The sequence below is a fragment of the Hylobates moloch genome, unplaced genomic scaffold (genome assembly GCF_009828535.3).
Source record: "Hylobates moloch isolate HMO894 unplaced genomic scaffold, HMol_V3 SCAFFOLD_10, whole genome shotgun sequence".
NCBI lineage: Eukaryota > Metazoa > Chordata > Mammalia > Primates > Hylobatidae > Hylobates > Hylobates moloch.
This window is the reverse complement of record NW_026652285.1, coordinates 9,542,024-9,563,635: the sequence shown is the minus strand read 5'-3', so window position 1 is coordinate 9,563,635 and position 21,612 is coordinate 9,542,024. Positions and strand designations below refer to the sequence as shown.

The 21,612-nt window shown below is 38.7% G+C and overlaps 1 protein-coding gene across 10 annotated transcripts in view; it reads left to right on the top strand.

The window, feature by feature from the left end:
• The window catches only part of MYO1D (myosin ID), a 386,481-nt gene that overhangs the window by 93,944 nt on the left and 270,925 nt on the right, over positions 1–21,612 (top strand). For all 10 annotated transcript variants that reach the window (XR_009215200.1, XM_032162950.2, XM_058445327.1 and 7 more), the window contains exons 2-8: positions 1,952–2,160; positions 4,160–4,253; positions 6,716–6,881; positions 9,937–9,990; positions 11,548–11,643; positions 15,007–15,123; positions 17,720–17,923. Coding sequence is in view for 9 of the 10 variants with exons in the window: in XM_032162950.2 (XP_032018841.1) it covers positions 1,952–2,160; positions 4,160–4,253; positions 6,716–6,881; positions 9,937–9,990; positions 11,548–11,643; positions 15,007–15,123; positions 17,720–17,923 (940 nt within the window). In the remaining variant the exon portion in view is untranslated. The remainder of the gene's footprint in view (positions 1–1,951; positions 2,161–4,159; positions 4,254–6,715; positions 6,882–9,936; positions 9,991–11,547; positions 11,644–15,006; positions 15,124–17,719; positions 17,924–21,612) is intronic.

Genomic DNA, 21,612 nt, shown 5'->3' with positions numbered 1-21,612 from the left:
GGTCTCAAACTCCTGGCCTCAAGTAATCCACCTGCCTTGGCCTCCCAGAGTGCTGGGATTATAGGCAAGAGCCACAGCGTCTGGCCAGAGAATTGGATTATGATAATTGAATTCATTCATTTCTCATGTGTAAGGATTGTTGTGATTTCAGTAGCAATATTTATAAAACAAAAACATTATTTAAAAATCTCCCTTATGCATAACATAATCAGAAGCATACGATTAATGATCTTTTTAAAAAAGTACTTATTCAATGTCCGAGGGTAGAAGGGTATAATTATGACCATTTTACAGATGAAGAAGCTGAAACACATGGAGGTTAAGTAGCTTTCACAAAGTATCACTGCTATTGAGTTTGCAATGTGAGCATTCAAACCCAGATGTAAAGGACTTGAAATCAGTGCCTTTAGCTACCATGTCAACTTCCTGACAATTGAGAGGATACATAGAAAACCCATAGTAGAAAAATGTAGCGAAAACCTTGAAGTAGTTAATAACTCTTAAAATACTCTAAATACTTGATAAAAATCTTGGTTTGAATTTATTGTTGAAATTATCAACATCTGTTTGTTTCCATTCCTAATTATAGCCAACAGCCTTCATTCCAGCTTAAAGGAAATTTAAGGTTGTTGCTTTTTGGTCCCAAATGCTTACTTATTTCTCCTGCTGCACCGGCCATGAAGCAAGCGTGCTTAGAGACATGCTGTCTGTGAACCAGCATTTTGCCTGTCAGGGCACGCCCTTCGTTCGGTTCTTGGATGTGAGAGAGATGTCTACCAGTATCTCTCAGCTGGTAGAGCATGTTGGTGGTAACCACTTGTTATGTGGAAACATCCAAGCTCTGGGTCACATACGTTTCTATGTGTGGATTACTGTGTAAAAACAGTGGACATATGTGGGTTTTCTAAATTTTATATTTAAAAATTTTCTGAAATAGACACATAAAGTTGCACAATTGCAGTCATAGCATACCTACTCAAGCTTTGTATTCTTTTTTTTTTTTTTTGTCCTGTGGCCTCTTCTCACCTGCCCATGTGGCCTTCCTCTTTATTTCTCTCCTTCCACATCACCCTACTGTGTGTATAAAATGATGCATAAAATATAACATGTATTTGTTCCTATTTTTTCACGCTTATGTACTCATTTATAAAATATATCTATGTACAGATACAAATACATATGATTAGATTTTTAACCCTATTTTATGGGGAAAAGGTAGAATCATATTATATATACTTTAAAAATACACATGCCTTTCAACCAGCTGTCCCATTCCTGAGAATCTGTACCACAGAAGTAAAAGCACCAATCTGTAAGATTATGTATCAAGAGTGTTTTCTGCAGTATTGTTCATAGAAGCAGGAAGGAACAGGAATCGTTGAATATATAATGATATATCTACACCATGGAACGTTAGGCAGTCATAAAAAAATAAATTTGATTTAGAGCAGAAGTGTCTCCTCCGCCATTCTCTCTGTTATGGATTTTAGTGTTTATATTAATTTACTAACATTTTAGTAAGGTTCAAGAGGGAGAAAAAAATAAATGTATATGACAGTCCTCTTTATAATCGAAAATCTGACTGAGTGGATTTCAAGATCTGTTTTAACTTCTATTTCTTTTCCTCCTAGAGCTCTGAGATTGTCTTCAACTCTTTTTAGCTTTTTCATCTTCTTACTCTTCTGTATTTTGGAAACAGGAAATCCCCAGCCTCCAACAAGTTAAATTCTTCCTTCTTGCCTGGCTTTTAACCCCTACTGGTCTTTTCTACCAATGGCATCTGAAGGGGCACAGCCTCAAACATTCTCTACAAGTTAACTCAGAGCCAATGAAATGTCAGTTCAGAAATTATTCCTAGGATATTTGGACTTCCTTGGAAATAAGAGACTCATAGAACAGATACATCGTTTCTCTATAACCACAGCTGCATCTTCCTTTTGCTTCTGTACAGATTTGAAAAAGGGCGCATCTATACGTTCATTGGAGAAGTCGTCGTTTCTGTGAACCCTTACAAGCTGTTGAACATCTATGGAAGAGACACAATTGAGCAGTATAAAGGCCGTGAGTTGTATGAGAGACCGCCTCACCTTTTTGCTATTGTGGATGCTGCTTACAAGGCTATGAAGAGGCGATCAAAAGACACTTGTATTGTGATATCAGGTAATTGGAGGGGGTGCCCTGTATTTCCAGAGTCACAATGTGTTTAATTTGTCTGATACTCAAGAATCCAAACAATTGATTAAATCTTTTTTTAAAGGTAGAAGCCTGAGCAATTCTATAGGAGAGAGAAAAGTGATGAACATTAAATAGCAAATTATTTATATCATTTTTGATCATCCTCTAATCTTGGTTCATTTATGAATACATATTACACTTGGATGACTTCTGGCCAATTTGTTAGATTGAGTTGACATGGAAAATGTTTCCATCTCAAACACATAAAAGTCTGGATAAAATGTAACAAAATTATTTTAAATAACAAAATGAAACCAAGAAAATGAAATATTGAGGTGGGAAAAGGAGGAATCAACTCAAAATCAGACTGATGCTTGGGAGCTAGTGTTGAGGGACCTACAGAGGCGTGGGGGCCAAAAATAAGCTTTCAGAGCTGAGGGGCTGAGTATTGAAGCCCAACCAGGAGGGAGATAGGCGCGAGATAGGGTGCAGACCTCACATGTTTGAGGACTGGAGACAAACTGCCTACGTTAAGGGGAGCCCTTCAAGGACCCTTATGTAGTGAAATGGGGACAGGAAAAATATCTGTCCACTGACCCAGGATGGCCTCTCCCAAACTGTGGGAATTTCTTCAGGTGCTAATAATACCTCACATTTGCACTGGTGGTTTTATGCTGTTAGAAACACTTTTATAATCATTATTCCATTTTGGTGAGCAAAACAACTCTCTGGTATGTTGAACAGTTATTTTTCTACTTTATAGATAAGAATATTAAAGGTCAGAGGAGTTAAGTAACTTAGTGTTGGAGTTAGAAAATTATATCCTAGACTATGTTTTATTTAAAACAAATCACGAAAACAATATTACTGGGTTTTAAAGGGGAGAATAAAAACAATTATATGAGTGTGTGGAGTAAAAGCAAAACGTTTCTTCGCCTTGAGTGCCTTATTCTTCCCAAAATTCCAACAGTAACAGCTGTTAACAGTTTAGTGTTTATCCTTTTATACGTTTTCTCTGCATGTGCAAACACATATAGTCATAATTGCATATGTAATTATGTTATAAATATATAATTATATAGAGAGAATTATGTCTGTTATGTAACTAATTTTTCCATTTAATAATATATAGTAAATATCTTTTCATTGGTGTTTCTATAGAGCTAGTGCATTCTTTTTAATAATTGTGTAGTGTTCCATTTAAATAATTGAATCATAATTTATCCAGTTATCTACTGATGGGTATATAATTTCCAGATTTTAGCCATGACTTACAGTACAGTCTATAGAAATGTTTTAAAACCTTTGAACATTATTATTATTTGGTTATATTAGTATTTTTTAGTATTTCCTTAGGAGAAATTTCTACCAGTGGAATTTTTGAGTCAGAAGGCATAAGCATTTAACATTTTTGGTAGATACTTCGAAATTGGATCCTCTTTCCCCATCCCCCAGCCATTATCCCAATCGTCATGCTTTTTCTATGATACCTTGTGTCTGGAGCTTGCTGTTTTGTTTTTTCACTAAAATTACTCTAACCTTATTTTTTGAACGAATTATTTTGTCCCCTTTAAGATTAAAAGAAATTCTCTTATAGAAAATAAGATTATATGAATTTAGTTGTAACCACTGTTTGACTCAGTACCTTATTTCATTTCTGCTAGACTTATGAGTCCCTGCCAAGTACTAAAACTTTAGTCTTAGTTTACCACATCAGTACGTTTTTCCTAAGTAAATCTTTATTTGTAGTCTACTCATTTAGTTTTATAATAGTTTTATTTTCTTCATCGTATTCAGGTCTGTTAGAACCACTACCCATATCAAGGCAGGACAACATAACTCAAAAAAGCAAAAAAATGAAACAGTGCAACATGTGAGATTTTAAATGCATCACCAGTATCAGATTTTTAAATTATTCTATTAAAAATTAGCTTACTCTTGGTTTAAATTATTATGTTAAGCCCTGAACAATTTTTCCCCCCAGGGGAAAGTGGAGCTGGTAAAACGGAAGCCAGTAAGTACATTATGCAGTATATTGCGGCCATCACCAACCCCAGTCAGAGAGCAGAGGTTGAAAGGTAAGGGCACTCTAATAATGGGGAGGAATTCTTAGCACTCCGTTTTCTCTATAGACTTGGCTAGACCTAAACTCTACGGGTTGAGCATTTTGGGGGTCTAAACCTATGGGCTGAGCATTTTTTGATGATTAAGCTACTTTGATTCTCTTAAGTGCGTATTGTCTCTGTACTTTTATTTATTTCACTGTGTCTATTTCTAGATTTGTTTTTAATAGAAAAATACTACTATGGTAAGCTTTACCTAATTATGAGACCAAAAGAATCATTACCCTGAAATAGTTGAAAGTGTTCCCATCCTGGTTTATTACTGTTGACTTAAATGTGGTCAGCAGAGCTGTTATAATTTACACTGGTGGGTTTTATTGTTCAAACTCTCACAGGTTCCTTGCTCTTTTCACCACCTCAGCGTTTTTAAAAAACTGTGTTCTGAGAGAAGTGGGACTCTGGAAGGCAGACCCATGCCTTCCATCATCATCAGTACAACATTCAGAACCCACTGACAGTGGAATTTCTGAACAAGATTCATTTTCTTTTTCTTTCTTTCTTTTTTTTTTTTTTTTGAGATGGAGTCTCGCTCTGTGGCCCAGGCTGGAGTGCAGTGGCGCGATCTCAGCTCACTGCAAGCTCCGCCACCCGGGTTCACGCCATTCTCCTGCCTCAGCTCCCCAAGTAGCTGGGACTACAGGCGCCGGCCACTGCGCCCCGCTGATTTTTTTGTATTTTTAGTAGCGATGGGGGTTTCACTGTGGTCTCGATCTCCTGACCTCGTGACCCGCCCGCCTCAGTCTCCCAAAGTGCTAGGATTACAGGCATGAGCCACCGCGCCTGGCCAAACAAGATTCATTTTCTAAAAGGATTTCATGCCATACTGTGCTGTTGCTCATGGGAAGATGAGTAATAAAGCTGATCTCTACTGTCTGGGACCCAGCATTTAGGGGAGCAGCTGGCACATAGTATTTGCTTAACAAATACTTAAGGGATGAATGGATGATAGCTATAAAGCAACAAGACTCAACTTTCTTATGTGGCACAGCCTTTTTGAAGAGAGAAACTGTTTTCCTAATGGTTACTTCAAAGCTCAGTACTAATTTAGTAAAGAGTCCCACCACCTCATCTACACATCACAATCTTCAGTTTTATAAATAGGAAGAAAGGATATTGGGTTGATGTAAAAGAAGAGAACTTACACTTCACCACCCTGCGTGGCCTTTCTTCTTTTCATCATATTGGGCTGCATTGCTGGGCCAGGAGAGGCATTTTTCTTAATTGTAACATATCCCTGCTTCTTACTCTGACTTTACAATCTAGTTTGACAAGGACAGGGATATGTGTAAGTTTTCTTAATTTCCTTAGGAGCTCAGGAGAGCAACTAGATGAGAAATAAATTAATTTCACACCTACAATAGTTGAGTAAGGCATATATAAATTTACTAGTCTTTCACAAACATATCTTATCACAAGCAGTTTCCCCACACACACATATTTTTAAAATATACTTTCATTTATGAGGCGATAAGGTTGAACTCTCCAGTATTAGCAGGAGTAACAGTAGATCTGCTACATCAAGTTATTTCAGAGGCCAAAGTTATTTCTGCAGGTATGCCTATATAAGAGGAATTTTATCAGTGGAATGTAAACAAGGATATAGCATGAAGTTTAAAATGTATCCATTGGGAGGGACTGCTGTATAGAAAGTTAGCATTCGTCGAATAAAGAATGTATTAAATGACTGGTACAAAGGAGAAATTCCATACAGCTTCAAACAAAATAATGAGCAATTTCTGAACTAGTGAAGGTTAAATTTATGATGTATAACTAAGTACAATAAAATGTCACAATTCCAGGTTTTATAAGCAAGTGCCTTAAAAATTGTATCATTTTCTGTATCACCTATTCTTTCCCTTTTCAGAACACATCTTTTTAAAAAATTTTCTTTAGATAAAATATGTACATTTATAAAAGGAAAAACAAAAATTACAGAATTAAGTTGAAGATGTAAAAGTTCCCTGAAATCCTACCTCGCCCATTCCATCAGTCTCCTGTCTAGATAACCATAGTAAGGTGTGCTGATCCCTCCAGATTTTTAAGCATTTGCTGACACATGTGCATGCACACGCACATGTGTACACACACATACACACACAAGGATCCTGCAATGCATGTTATTTGACAACTTGATTTTATATTCATTAATATATGCTGGACATTTCCATATGAGTACATATTGATGTACCTCATTCTTTTTAGCACCTGTATAGTATTTCATTATATTAGGAAACAAAAATTTATTTTTATCCCTATTGGTGGACATTTAAGTTGTTTGGTTTTTTTTTGATATTGCAAACAATGCTGGAGTTAGCATCTTGGTATAAATATTTGTATGTGTTTTAGCAAAATCCAGTTTTTAAAAAATTCTAGTCTCTGTAAGTTTTTATAATGACTTTCATTTATCTGTGTTAAAGAGTGAAGAATATGTTGCTTAAGTCCAACTGTGTTTTGGAAGCTTTTGGAAATGCCCAAACCAACCGTAATGACAACTCAAGCAGGTTTGGAAAATACATGGATATCAACTTTGACTTCAAGGGTGACCCTATTGGTGGGCATATCAATAACTACTTACTAGAAAAGGTAAAATATGCATAATTTCTGAGGGTAATGTTTTAAGTGCTGAATGTTTAAACAAATTATAGAATTTCTTTTATTGACTCAAAATAGCTTTAAATCCTATTCTCCCTTCTTCATTAGCTTTCGATGATAAGATATTCTCCTTTTGTCTTCTCTTCTTAGCACTTACACTGTCAAGTTGGAAAAAGTTGTGGACTTTGTAGATAGATTTAGCTATGCGTGTGAATGGGTGGGGGCACAGGTATGAGTGTGTGCCAGCTTCTGGGTAAGGTTTAACCGAAAATCAATCTAAGACTAATTAGTTCTAGTCTTTTTATACATCACCATCTTCTATACATTTTAATTTTAATTAATTTGATATCTCATTTTCTTCTACTTTCTATTTGTTCATTGCTTTATAGTAACGTATATGTATTTTGTGATCTTACATCCTAATTATGAAGCAAACTGTATTTGGTCAGTAAAAACTTAAAATAGGCCCAATTTCTAGAGGATTCCAATTAGAATTTTCTTCTTGGGACCACCAGAGAGGTTGTGTCTGGTTTGGTTTTGTGTTTTTTGAGACAGGGTCTCACTCTGTCATCCAGGCTGGAGTGCAGTAGCATGAACATGGCTCACTGCAGCCTCAACCTCCTGGGCTCAAGCAATCCTCCCACCTCAGCCTCCTGAGTAGCTGGGACCACAGGCATGGCCCACCATACCCAGCAATTTTTTTTTTATTTTGTGGAGATGGGGTCTCCCTGTGTTGCCCAGGCTGGTCTCAAACTCTTAGGCTCAAGCATCCCTCCTGCCTCAGTCTCCCAAAGTGCTGGGATTATAGGCATAAGCTGCTGCACCCAGCTGGTTGTGTCTTAACTAATCTTGATTATCAATGGACATGACCGCAAGAGAATACATAGAGTTCATTTTTACAGTTAAGCTTGTGCTTTATAAAATTAAGTCTCCACCTTGAATTCACACAGATCTAAGCTGACAGGTTTTCTCAGTTAAGGGTTTCCTATCCCAATTAGGCCATAGCATCCTTTATGGCCGTATAATGAAGTATAATCTTTATTTTTGTTTGTTATATTGAAGTCGGACTGTTAAGGAAGTAAATGTATTATCAGAGTCAGTTGAAAAAGGACGGGAAATGCCAGGTATTATTATCAGTCCTTTTTCCAGAATGTTTTATCAATTCACTTTATGTGTAATACATATTCAATCTAAAGGGTCCTTTTGAATGAACTCATATTTTGAACCCTCTCCTAACAGCAGCATTTTTGGAACCATCTAAGGCAGAGGTCCCTATGGATTGATCTTGCTCAACTGACTTTTATTACAGGATATAAGGCATTGCTCTTTGAAATGCCAGCAGACCCTGGGGAAAGGAATGTTGAGAATATTCCTCCCTAAGCATTCCTTCCTATTCTCCCCACTTCTAATTCTTACCCCACCTCCCACCACCAAATTCCATCTTTAGGCTCCAGGTTAAAAAAATCAAAATAGCTTCATTCTTCAGAAAGTTTTAGGGACCTCTGTTTTAAGCAATAAAAAGAATTATCAAAGAATTGCAAGGGAAACCCCATAGAGAAGACTCATTCTTAGATGAGTATACAATTCATGGGGTCTTTAGGATATTTAACTGATTTGGGAGAGGTCGGATAAAGAAAAAGGAGCATTAACCTTGACTATGCCTTTAGCTCCAGCCACCTCTTTAAGAGGAAATTGTTGGGCAGGTGGGGGAAGGCTAGTCATGGAACGAAACTGTAAGCCAGATCGCGTGTAAGGAGGGGAAGTGATAAAAGGATTATAGGGTGGGAGAGCAGAGGCTGAGGAAGAATTGGGACCTGGCTCAGCCTGGCAAGGCACAGCCTGGGGAGGAGGGGAGAGGTCAGATGGGTCCGTAGAAAAGGAGGATTCAGAGGTCTCAGAGCTTGGGGTGGAGACTGAAGGAACAGACAGGAGAGAAAGAAGAAAGATTTGGGACAAGTTGCATTGGGAGCAGAGACTAGAGAGGGACCGATGTGTAAAAGAATGCCTGGACGTCTGGCATCTCAGATCATTTGCCCATTGTATGACAATAATTATCTAGATCTTGTAGGATGGAGAAATTTAAAATGCTGTTTCCTGGCTATTTGGAACAATTGTTGAGTTTGTATTGGGGTCAAGTGGTATTGCAAAAGAAAATAAGGTGTTTAGGTTTCAGGTCAGGTGTGAGTTGAAGAGGTTTTAAGTTCTTGAGAACACAGGCTAAGGGAGAAGAAGGAGTAATGGAGGGTGGAAGGTTGACCATAGTGGAGGAGGCAAGCCCAGAGAAAAGAGAGGGTAGAGACAGGGGGTAGGGGGTGGGGTAGGGGTGGGGGGGTGGGGGGTGGGGTAGGGGTGGGGGGTGTGGGGGGTGGGGGTAGGGTAGGGGGTGTGGTGGGGGGGCTGGTACTTGCCACCAAGGTGAAGGATCAAGGCAGGTGTCCCCACAGTGATCAGACACCAATGGAGTGTGGGTGAATAATCAGGCAGGCATCCCCGCAGTGATTAAACACCAAGGGAAGACTGTCTTCCCGAGTCCGTGACCAGCGCTGGAGTTTTGGGTTCACAGATAAAACACGTCTCCTCTGTCTCTACCAGAAAAGGAAAGGAACTGAAATTAAGGGAAGGGGGAGATTGAAGGGTGGCGCTGAAATTGAAAGGAGAAAGAGGTTGAGGGATAGTGAGAGAGGTTGGAGAAAAGAGTAAAAAGAGGTCGCTTACCCAATTTAAAATTGGTGAGATGTTCCTTGGGCTGGTTGGTCTGAGGACTTGAGGTCGTAAGTCAATCTTTCTCACAGAGCAAAGAGCAGGAGGACAGGGGATTGATCTCCCAAGGGAGCTCCCCTGATCCAAGTCACGGCACCAAATGTCAGTAGTTAAGGCAAGAATCTGCCATTTGCACTTCTTTTGTGATTCTTCAGTTGCTTCAGGCCATCTGGATGTATACGTGCAGGCTTGGGCTCAGAGGCCTGACAGTTCCCTAAGAAAGTGGCTCCTGTTTTATTTTAGGGGCACATTTTCAGGTTAACCATTTTAATGTGTTTTTTCTTAGTCTCGAGTGATTGTGCAACAGCCAGGAGAAAGAAGCTTTCATTCTTTCTATCAGGTTAGTAATCCGTTATACAGGTAATTGGTCATTTGCCCAGCTGTGCAGGAAATGAGTATTTGTGTCTTGGGCTTTCCCCTGTCCTATGCATCCCTCATCTCCATTGGCCCCGTAACATGTCACGCACGCACGCACCACATGCCCTGCCCTACGTGCTTAAGAGATTGGATGAACGTGACTGTTCCACCCAGCTGGCAGGAGCTTAGCCAACCAGATGACTGCCTTGGGTGAGCATCCCCCATATTTTCTTGCAGTATAGATAACACTTTAATGACTGTGAAAGCTTTTGAAACGGTACATTCTAAATGTTAAATTTTGTTTTATTTTGAATTGAAGCTGTTGTTTCCATATTTGGGAGTTCCAGAGATCAGAATACAAATTCAGTTTGTTTCACTCATACACACTAAAAGCAGTATGATTACCTTTAAAAAACAATCCGAATTTATAACTTCTAGGGAGAATTGCCTTTTTAATCCATCAAGAAAAATTTAGAAAAAAATTTGAGTATTTCTTTTCAAGAGTGCTTTTAGATTCTAAAGCAAAATCTTTTAAATAGCCTTCCTGTTGGCAAGTCTTTACACTTAGAGAACAAGTATGATATATTATTGTAATTTTTTAAAGCCCAAATTAATATAAATCAAGGCTAACAGAAAGTAACTGAACAGTGACAATACAATTGAATGCAATTCAGTCGAATTCAGTTTCTTCTAGGTAACTGCTTTAATAGACACTACTCATTTGTATATATAAGTTCTGGTATATTAAGTTTAAAAATCAATTTTTAAAATCTGATAATTAGACTTTTTAAGTAAACAAAAGCATACAGTTTAATTTAGAGAATTTAAACATAATACCTTCTAAAAACATGCTCTATATAAAAGCACTGTCAATATTGTCTTTATGGTTCTTTTGGCAATTTGCCGTGTTTTAAATAAGCTATTTTTCTACCAAATATAAAAGAGTTCTGTTTATTTCAATAACCTGTAATGTTTTCCTAGTGTTCTTCCCACTTGGGTGAAAGTATTAAAATTTATCTTTATCCAACACTATGATCATGGTTCCCCAGCTGTCCTCCTTTCTGAGAGGTACAGATTGATGAGGAAAAGCTGTTTGTTTCCAGTGTGATTCAGCATATGACTGTCTGCTGATGTTTCTTACTTCCGTAGCAATATTGGATTTTTCTAAATTCTGAGACAGAACTACATCCTGTCTATAATGAGGCTGCTAAGCAAGCAACCACCACAGAGCATAGGATACTGTTTTACAAATGACGGCATTCAAAGCAAGAAACTTTTATGCCAGTTATATTGTAAATGAAATGAGACGTTTTCAGAGTAATTTTCTTTATGACTGCATAACATTCTCTGTAACTGATGACAATGAAACCATTTACCTTGAATGTTTAAAAAAACAAACAAACAAAACTTCTTCAAAGCTAGAAACAGGAAGATAAAAGTGAATTAAGCCTAGAAAATGAATAAAAGCTAGATTACCACTAAGCTCATGTTTGGTTCAATGTATGTCTGGCCAACTTATTTCTAATTAAATATTTTTCAGCTACTCCAAGGAGGTTCAGAACAAACACTACGCTCTCTACATCTCCAGAAATCCCTTTCATCCTATAACTATATTCATGTGGGAGCTCAATTAAAGGTGAGAATTTCCTCTTTGAGATTGCTCCGATATAAAATCAATCAAAGAATTAGAAGAGACATTCAATAATTATCTGGTCAAGCCTGCTGCCTTTAGGCAAATAAACATCTCTTTTATCCTGTTCTATTTTTTAAATTCTCAAGGACAGAGATTCAGCACATTTTTGAATCAACAACTTTGCTTAAAATCAATTATGATATTTTATCACCATCTGACAGGAAAGAAGTTTTTTCCTATGTTCAATGTTTAATTTTTAATCCTATCCCTATTCCCTTTATTTTGACACTATAAAAATATTGATAGGACTAGGAAGCCTACCTCCTAAGAAGATTCCGTATGATTTGGCCAAAGGCAAGTTAGTAAGACAAAATTAAAATGCGCTTTGATTCTCCATTCACTGTTTGTTCAAATATTGATTTTGATGTACCCTAGAAATAATTTTGTGACCTTTGAGGCATTTCTATTCAGCTTTCAAGTTTTTCCATTTTTTCTCTTTTCTTGCATGCAAGCACTTGCATACACTTATATGCAGGCATATTTTTGCTCTTTTATTTCTAGTCCATTTTCTGCTAGTAATTTTACAACTAATTCTAATAATAGTTTGTTGATAATAGTTACAGTTATCCTATTTCATAGGAAGGAAGGTATGTAAATGCATATAATAAGATATGGTAGGATATAGATCACAGTATTAATTATTTATTCTGGATGGGTGAGATTATGCATATTTGTGTCCTGTTTTTCCTTATTTTAAAAAATTCTATATTAAAAACTTATTGCTTTCATAGTTGGGGGAGAAATAAAAGAAACTGTAAAGGAAAAAGATTTAAGATATGGGAGGTATTTCTTTAAAAAATTTTATTAATCAAAATAAGCTAATTATACCTGTATTATTGGTTTAGCTGTATTTTTATTGCTGTGCATAGCAATTAATGATATTTTGGTTTTTGCAATCAATTTTCCATTATTTGACTTTTAGGTTACAACAGCTTTACTTTTACAGTCATCTGAGAGCAGGAATGTTTGGCTGAAAATGAATTAAAAACAAAAAACAGTAGAGGGCAACACTTTGAGAACTAGCCAGAGGCACTTAAAGAATTGTAAAGTTGACACCTGGAAAGCCAGTGACTGGGAATGTTTGTTTTCAGTCAAATTGTCTTATCGACTAAGTTACTTTTGACCAAGTCGTGTAGAGTCCCCACAGAAAGCAAGTATTAAATTAATAGCCTTTTTTCTAGGTTAAATTTAGCTTAGATTCCCTTTTTATCAAAAATTTCCATGTCTACTTTCCCCACCTTTTTTTTTGTTTGTTTCCTAAGAAAAACAAAGAAGTAATAAATGATCATAGTCAAAACCTAAACTATGAACCAAAAGGAAACAAAAATACACTAAATCTTACCATACAGAAATGATTATTGATAATGGTTTGCATCTATATTTATAAATGGAATCATACAATAAATCCTAATTAAATAAACCTGTTTTTATTATAATCTTTCTATGCAAACAAATAGAAATTAATATAATAATTTTTATAACTATTAAGTATTGCACTGTCTGTATCTTAACCAGTCCTAAAATGCAGAAGTCATATACAGTTAAGATATTTTGGGTTGCAAGTAAGAGAAGACCCAATTAAAAGTCTCCAAAAACAATAAGAAACTTAATTATCTAGCATAACAAGAAACTCTGAGATGGGACAATTCCAGAATTAGTTAATTCATTGCCTTAACAATGTTGTCAGGGACCCAGGTGTTTTTTTGGTTGTTTCCCTAACTTACAACTCTGCCACACTCATGGACAGCTCTGTCCTCTTAGGCTGGTTTTCCTTGTAGTCCCAAAATGTCATCAGAAGTTCCAGGAGTCACCTGCAAAGGAGATGTTCATCGCATATGTCCTTTATAAGCTAGGGAAACCTCCCCAGAACCCTCCTCCACTCATCCCCCATAAACACTTTCCCTCATGTTGTATTGATCAGAATGGCATCCCATGCCTGTGGCTAACCAGTCATTTAGTAAGGGAAATAAGATCACTCTGATGAGTTTAGACCAGTGAAGATTTACCTCTTGAGGCTAGGTAGATGCCAGTCACAAAGGACATGCACATTTAGAGAGGAGTAAACAAGTCAGGGTTCGATTGACAAGAAAGAAATGAGGGTAGAGGATGGCTGTTAGGTAAGCAGTTAACAGTTCCCCACAGTAGGACATTTAGATTTTATCCAGTTACTTTCCAATTTCAACATGGTTGCAGTTTATAATAATAGTAATATCTGATACTGCTGAGTGGTTTTTTTTGTGTGCTGGTACTAGGGAGGTGCTTTATATAAATTTTCGTTCAATTCTGACAACCATCCTGTAAGATGTATGTTATTATGCCCATTTTATTTGTGAGGAAATTGAGGTTCAATGAGGTTAAGTATCTTGCCCAAGGTAAAAAAAAAAAAATAATAAAAAACCTAGGAGGAGGAGGGGCTGGCCTGGTTGTCTCCTGGACACTGGAGGAACTTGTACTCACCAGGCAGAGAGGTCCTCTTCCAGGGCCCTTCCTCAACAAGTGAGCATCAGGCCAGGTCTCTGTATTCAAACAAGAGGAGAAACTTACTGAGGAAAGGATTGGTCAAGCCTCTGTGGCTGCTGCTGTGGTAAAACTAATATAAGCAGTTACTATTGCTTTATTGTGAATTTCCGTTTACGCACTTGTATTTCCAATGTGATGGCCACAGCTCTAAAAGGGCAGGCGATTCATCTTTGAGCTGCCTGTACCAGTTAGTAGAGCTGACTTGCGAAATGCGTATCAAGTGAGTAAAAGAATGAAGTTATAGTCCCAGACTATTTAATAGCTTACTAAATGACTGAGGCTGGCTGTTTTGCTTTTGAGGGCCCGCCTTGCCTCACCTGGAAAATAAACCGCCTGATTATACGAGAGTGAAGTGTTGTTGCCAGCCTAAATAAGACAATTGTGGAACAAGAGCCACAAACAACAGTAGCCAAGCGTGTATCTTGGAGGCTCCCACGTTCAGCATTTGGATTTGTGATCTCACATCCATGCTATTGCCTTCACTGATCATGGAGTGGGGATCAGCTTGTCTGAGCCAGCTCAGGACTTGCTCCCTCACTGAAGGTCCAGAAAAGGGCACAGTGCTTATTTTAGGTAATGGCTTTCACACACAAGTGGGCTTTGTACGTGCTGAATAATGTTGCAGCTCCTGAAATCATTTTTATTTTCTGTGGAGACTCACCATCCCCTCAACTGATTTACTACGAAGGCAAAACCTTGGTATAACTTAAAGTTAGTTTTATAATTGTTGAATTTTAATGCTCATATGAAATGTCTGTAACTTAAGTTTTTCATTTTCATCCCCAGTCTTCTATCAATGATGCTGCCGAATTCAAAGTTGTTGCTGATGCCATGAAAGTCATTGGCTTCAAACCCGAGGAGATCCAAACAGTGTATAAGATTTTGGCTGCTATTCTGCACTTGGTGAGTAGGGACACCTCTCAGAATGTATTGTCTTCTGCTGAAAACAGGATGCTTTCTCAGAAGATTTTGTTTTTTCCCTGTAGATTTAAAAAGTATTCAGAGAAAATTTTGTACATATTTTGAAGAAATTACTATGTCTGTGGTTCTTGCCATCATTTTATAATATTATGAGGGATTTTCCAAGCTACTATAGGGTTGGAGACTACGACTTCAGTTGATTGTCTTACTGGTATTGTCAAACTTTGAACTGGTTAATTTTAAGGATAAAAGAACTCAGCAGTGATGTGACTACTAGTGGTATAAATTTCTAGTGGCATTTGAAACATAGAATCGTAGGTTATCAGAACTGGATTTTTGATCATCTCATTTTACAGGTTGGGAAATAGCCCTGATGGGTGGCATGACTGCCTCAAAGGCACAGCCAGCTCATCCCAGAGCCAACACTATAGACCACTTTGGCAGACTCATGGGCCACTTGTTTCCCACTATACCACACCGAACTTAGAAGTGAAGAACTGTGTGTCAGATTTCTTTCATTAACATTTATATAATTAGAGATATTTAAAATACTCTGAACATATAATCTTACAATAAGAATGACAACATGGATTCAAATCTGGAATAAAAATTACTTTTCACTTAATATAGCAAGATTTAACTCTAAATGAATCAGAAATTTGCAGGATCTTTATGAATAATATTATATAGCAATATAAACAATAAATGTTCCTGACTAGGAAGACTTTAGTATTATAAATTGTCTCATCTGTTTGAATTAGTTTTTAAATACAGTGCAGCAGTCCTTTTCAGAATCCAAACAAGAATTTTATTTTTTGTTGTTTTTTGTTGTTGTTGTTTTTGTTTGTTTGTTTGTTTGTTTTTTTGAGATGGAGTCTCGCTCTGTCGCCCAGGCTGGAGTGCAGTGGCGTGATCTAGGCTCACTGCAAGCTCCACCTCCCGAGTTCACACCATTCTCCTGCCTCAACCTCCTGAGTAGCTGGGACTACAGGCGCCTGCCACCACGCCTGGCTAACTTTTTGTATTTTTTAGTAGAGACGGGGTTTCACCATAGCCAGGACAGTCTTGATCTCCTGACCTCATGATCTGCCCATCTCAGCCTCCCAAAGTGCTGGGATTACAGGCGTGAGCCACCGTGCCCGGCCTTTATTTTGTTTTTAACTTGACCTATCGATTCCAGAATTTACCTGGAAAAAGATCAAATAAAGTATATTAAAGAAGTGTTGTATAGGGTAGGGGAAGGGAGGAGAGGGAGTATGACTAGTTCTACCAAACTTAAAATGATAGTAAAAGCTATAGTACTTTATAACTTTGCACAAATTCAGCACCAGATCAACAGATTAATCAACTGATTGGTTAATGTGCTGGACATTTGGTAGATGGTTAATAAGTATGTATTGCTTATTGAATGAGTGGAATATAAATAGACTCAAACACTTGAGGAGATTTCACATATTAAAAAGGTGACATTTCAGCTGGGTGGGGTTGCTCACACCTGTAATCCCAGCACTTTGGAAAGTTTGAGGTGGACAGATTGCTTGAGCCCAGGAGTTCCAAGACCAGCCTGGGCAACATGGCAAAACTCCACCTATACAAAAAATACAAAAACTAGCCAGGCATGGTGGCACGCGTCTGTAGTCCCAGCTATTTAGAGGGGCTGGGGGCAGAAGGATCGCTTAAGCCTGGGGCATTGAGGCTGCAGTGAGCCGTGGTGCACCACTGCATTCCAGCCTGGGTGACAGACCCTGTCTCAAAAAAAAGGTGACATTTCAAATCAGAAAAAGCTAGACTGTTCAATAAATCCCATTAGAGCAACTAACCATGTGAAAAATAAAATTAGATTCTTACTTGATACCATATACCAAAATAAATTGTGAATGGATTAAAAAGTTTAAGGAAAAAGGCCAGGCGCGGTGGCTCACGCCTGTAATCCCAGTGCTTTGGGAGGCTGAGGTGGGTGGATCACGAGGTCAGGAGGTCGAGACCATCCTAGCTAACATGGTGAAACCCTGTCTCTACTAAAAATGCAAAAACTTAGCTGGGCGTGGTGGCAGGCACCTGTAGTCCCAGCTGTTCAGGGGGCTGAGGCAGGAGAATGGCGTGAACCCAGGAGGCAGAGCTTGCAGTGAGCCAAGATCGCACCACTTGCACTCCAGCCTGGGCGACAGAGCGAGACTCTGTCTCAAAAATAAATAAATAAAATAAAATAAAATAAAAAGTTTAAGGAAAACAAAAACTATAAAAGCATTAGAAGAAAACATCAAATGCTCATAAACCCTTTGGAGTAGGAATGGTCTAAGTATGACACCAAAAAGAGACCCTAAGGCAAAAGATTCATAGATTTGATTACATAAAAATATAAAACTTTTATCTATCAAAAACATACACTGAAAGCAAAAAGATAGATGAGTGTCTGGAGAAAGGGAAAAAGTAGATGAAACACTGTTTTTATATGTCGAGATGTATAATGTATTAGGAAAATAGGTACAAACAAGGTCACCTGAATTATATTTTATATTGGCAAATATATCCTTGACATAATGTTTCATAATGTGTTTTTTTTTCACTTTTGATACAGGGAAATTTAAAATTTGTAGTAGATGGTGACACGCCTCTTATTGAGAATGGCAAAGTAGTATCTGTCATAGCAGAATTGCTCTCTACTAAGACGGATATGGTTGAGAAAGCCCTTCTTTACCGGACCGTGGCCACAGGCCGTGACATCATTGACAAGCAGCACACAGAACAAGAGGCCAGCTACGGCAGAGATGCCTTTGCCAAGGTGAGAGTGTAACTGACCCTATGTCACCTGGTGTTGATCGCAGTTGCAAATTGAGTGAAATCCTGTGAGCATGTATTCAGACATTCTTGAAAGAGGGTTAAGGCTTTTAGAAACCATAATAATACTTTTTGGCCATTGAAGCCTCAGTAAAACTCCCAGATGTAAGCATCACTGCCAGAAGAGGTTCTGAGAAGAGTGGAAGCTGACTGGGGGTGGCGCTCATGAGGGCCTCATGTGCTGCTTCTCTCACTCAGTAATGCTTCACCAGAGTCAACTGACTGAGCTCTGATCCATTTTTTTTGTTTTATTCATTTTTAATTGACAATAATTGTGTATGTTTATAGGTACAATGGGATATTTCAGGACATGTACACATTATGGAATGATCGGATCAGGCTAATTAGCATACCTCTTACGTCACCTACTTACCATTTATTTGTGGTGAGAACATTTAAAATCCACTCTTAGCAATTTGAAACAATATTATTAGTATTATTATTAACAGTCACCACGCTTTGCAGTGGATCACCAAAAATTATTCTTCCTGTCTAATTGAAACTTTACCCTTTGACTAACGTCTCACACTTTCTCCATCCACCCCGCTCCTCTAGCCTCTGGTAATCACCATTCTATTCTCTGCTTCTGTGAGTTTGAATTTTTCAGATTGCATATAGGTGAGATCACACAATATTTGTCTTTTTGTGCCTGGCTTATTTCACTTAGCATAATGTCATCCAGGTCTGTGTACTAAGCCTGCAGTGATAGTACCACAATTTATTTAACCGTCTTCCTCTTAAGTCACCCACTTCACTTCCCTTTTTTGCAACTGCAAACAATGCTGCACGTCTTTATACATCTATGCTTACACACTAGTGCTTTTGTTTCAGTTGGATGGATTCCCAGGAGTGAGCTTGCCAGGTCAAAGGGTATACTTATTTTATTTTTTGAGACGGAGTCTTGCTCTGCCATCCAGGCTGGAGTGCAGTGGCACAATCTTGGCTCAGTGCAACCTCCACATCCCAGGTTCAAGTGATTCTCCTGTCTCAGCCTCTCAAGTAGCTGGGATTACAGGAGTGTGCCACCACACCCAGCTAATTTTTGTATTTTTAGTAGAGACAAGATTTCACCATGTTGACCAGGCTGGTCTCGGACTCCTGACCTCAAGCGATCTACCTGCCTTGGCTTCCCAAAGTGCTGGGATTATAGGCGTGAGCCACCGCACCTGCCATATATTTATTTTAAACTTTAAATTTACTGATTTTATGGCTGCATGGTAATATTTTATTGTTACTTTTATTTCATTACTAGTATATTTGAGCATCTTATATTTTTGTAGAGTATTTAAACATATTCTAAGAATTGACTGGGTGTATCTTTTGTGCATTTTTCTTTGGAGCTCTTATCTTGTTATTGTCAATTTCTAAGTGTCCTTAGCATATCATAAACTTTAACCCTTTGTCTGTTATCTGTGTGGCAAGCGTTGTATTTTCTCACGTCTAACTTTTGTTGTTGTTGTTTTGCTGGTTGATTAGTTTACTGTCTATTTCATTTTTTACTCTTGTAAGTCCTAGGCTTGGTTTTTAGTCTTGGGGGAATTTGAATTTTTCCTAAGTGCAATGGAGAGCAATAGGGAGGACTTTAAGGAAGGGCAATGACATCAAGTTTGCTTTTTTTTTTTTTTGAGACGGAGTCTTGCTCTGTCGCCCAAGCTGGAGGGCAGTGGCACGATCTCAGCTCAGTGCAAGCTCCGCCTTCCGGGTTCACGCCATTCTCCTGCCTCAGCCTCCTGAGTAGCTGGGACTACAGGTGACCACCACCATGCCCAGCTAATCTTTTACATTTTTAGTAGAGACAGGGTTTCACCATGTTAGCCAGGATGGTCTCTATCTACTGACCTTGTGATCCGCCCGCCTCGGCCTCCCAAAGTGCTGGGATTAGGCGTGAGCCACCGTGCCTGGCCTTTTTTTTTTTGAGACAGTGTCTCTCTCTGTCACCCAGTCTGGAGTGCAATGGTATGATCTCAGCTCACTGCAACCTCCACCTCCCGGGTTCAAGCAATTCTCCTGCCTCAGCCTCCTGAGTAGCTAGGATTACAGGCACCCGCCACCATGCCTGGCTAATTTTTGTATTTTTGGTAGAGATGGGGTCTCATCATGTTGGCCAGGCTGGTCTCAAACTCCTGACCTGAGGTGATCTGCCCACCTCAGCCTCCCAGAGTGTTGGGATTACAGGCGTGAGCCACTGCACCTGGCAAGTTTGCATTTTTAAAATGATCACTCTGGCCTTAGTATGGAGAATGTTATGGGGGCTAGAGTAAGAATGGAAGCAAAGAGGTCAATTAAGGGGATATTTTGTTAATCCAGGAAAGAGATGAGGACAGCTTGGACCGGAAAGGTGGAAGTACAAATGGGGAGAGGAGGATGATTTGAAATGGACTGTGTTGAGAAAATAAAATCCATAGGACCTATTACGTGGAGAATGAGAGAAGCAAGGATAATACTTTAACATGGTCTGGCTCCAGCCCACCTCTGCCACCTCATTTTATACCATACCCAGCCCCCCTTCCTTCAGCCCAGCACATTTGTCTTCTCTCAGTCCTCACAGATTATCCTGATCCCTCTCTCCTTCCAGTCACAGGGCCTGTGCACATCTGTTCCCTCTGCTTGGACTGCTCTTCTCTCCTCTCTTGCCTGGCTACCTCTCACTCATCCTTCTGGTCTCAGGTCAAGTATCACTTTCCCAGAGAGGCCTTCCCTAACCTTCCTGAGCACTGCATAGATTAAATTCCCCTAAGACCCCATGTACCTCTCCTTTAGTGTGGATGTGTATCTGCAAGGTGGGGGGCAAGTGAGAGAGACAGAGAGAATAATTTTTTCCTTCACTCTATTCCCTAAGTTTCTTGGAGATTGAGACCATGTTTGTGTTTGCCTAGATCTGTATCTCTAACAAACTATATATAATAAGTATTCGGCAAATATTTGTTGAATAAATCAGTGAATTTCTAAGTGGTGCTATTTATTTGTGGCTAAAAGTAGGATAGGAACAGTTGTTGGAAGAGGAAAGATCAAGAGTCCTTTGAGTTTGAGATGGCTGTGAGCCATTGAAGAGTCAGTGTCAGGTGGACAGGCAAGCTTGTGAGTCAGGAGCTCAGAGACTGTTCTCTGAGTCTGGATTTGGATAATACTTTTGGGAGTCATATTATATTTGTATTATTTAATCCTGGGTGAGATGATTTAGAAGGTGCTAGAGAGTAAAGAGAAGAGGACCAGGAAGAGCTCCAACTCTTAGAAGTCAGGTAGAGGAGGGGACTCTACCAAAGGTCACCAAAAAGGAACATCCAGTGAACAAAGAGTAAAATTCAGAAAGGCTGTTATCCAAAATCCAGAGAGAAGAGTGTTCCAAGAAGGCAATGAAAACCTAGGTTGAGTGATGCTAAGCAACAGAGCAAGATGTCCATATGAGGTACAAGAAGTATCTATGTAGAGGTGCTGGGAGTCTTTGATGAGCCATTTCAATGGAGTAATAGGATGTAAGTGGAGACTGGAGTGGATTGAAGAGTAAAGGGGAGGTAATGGATATGGGTGAAGAGAGTGGGTAGCTGGCAGGAGACGTTAAGGAAGGTTTTCTAACGATGTGACATTGAAGAGCACACGTGTATCGGGATGTGAATGTGTGTTAGCATGTGGCAC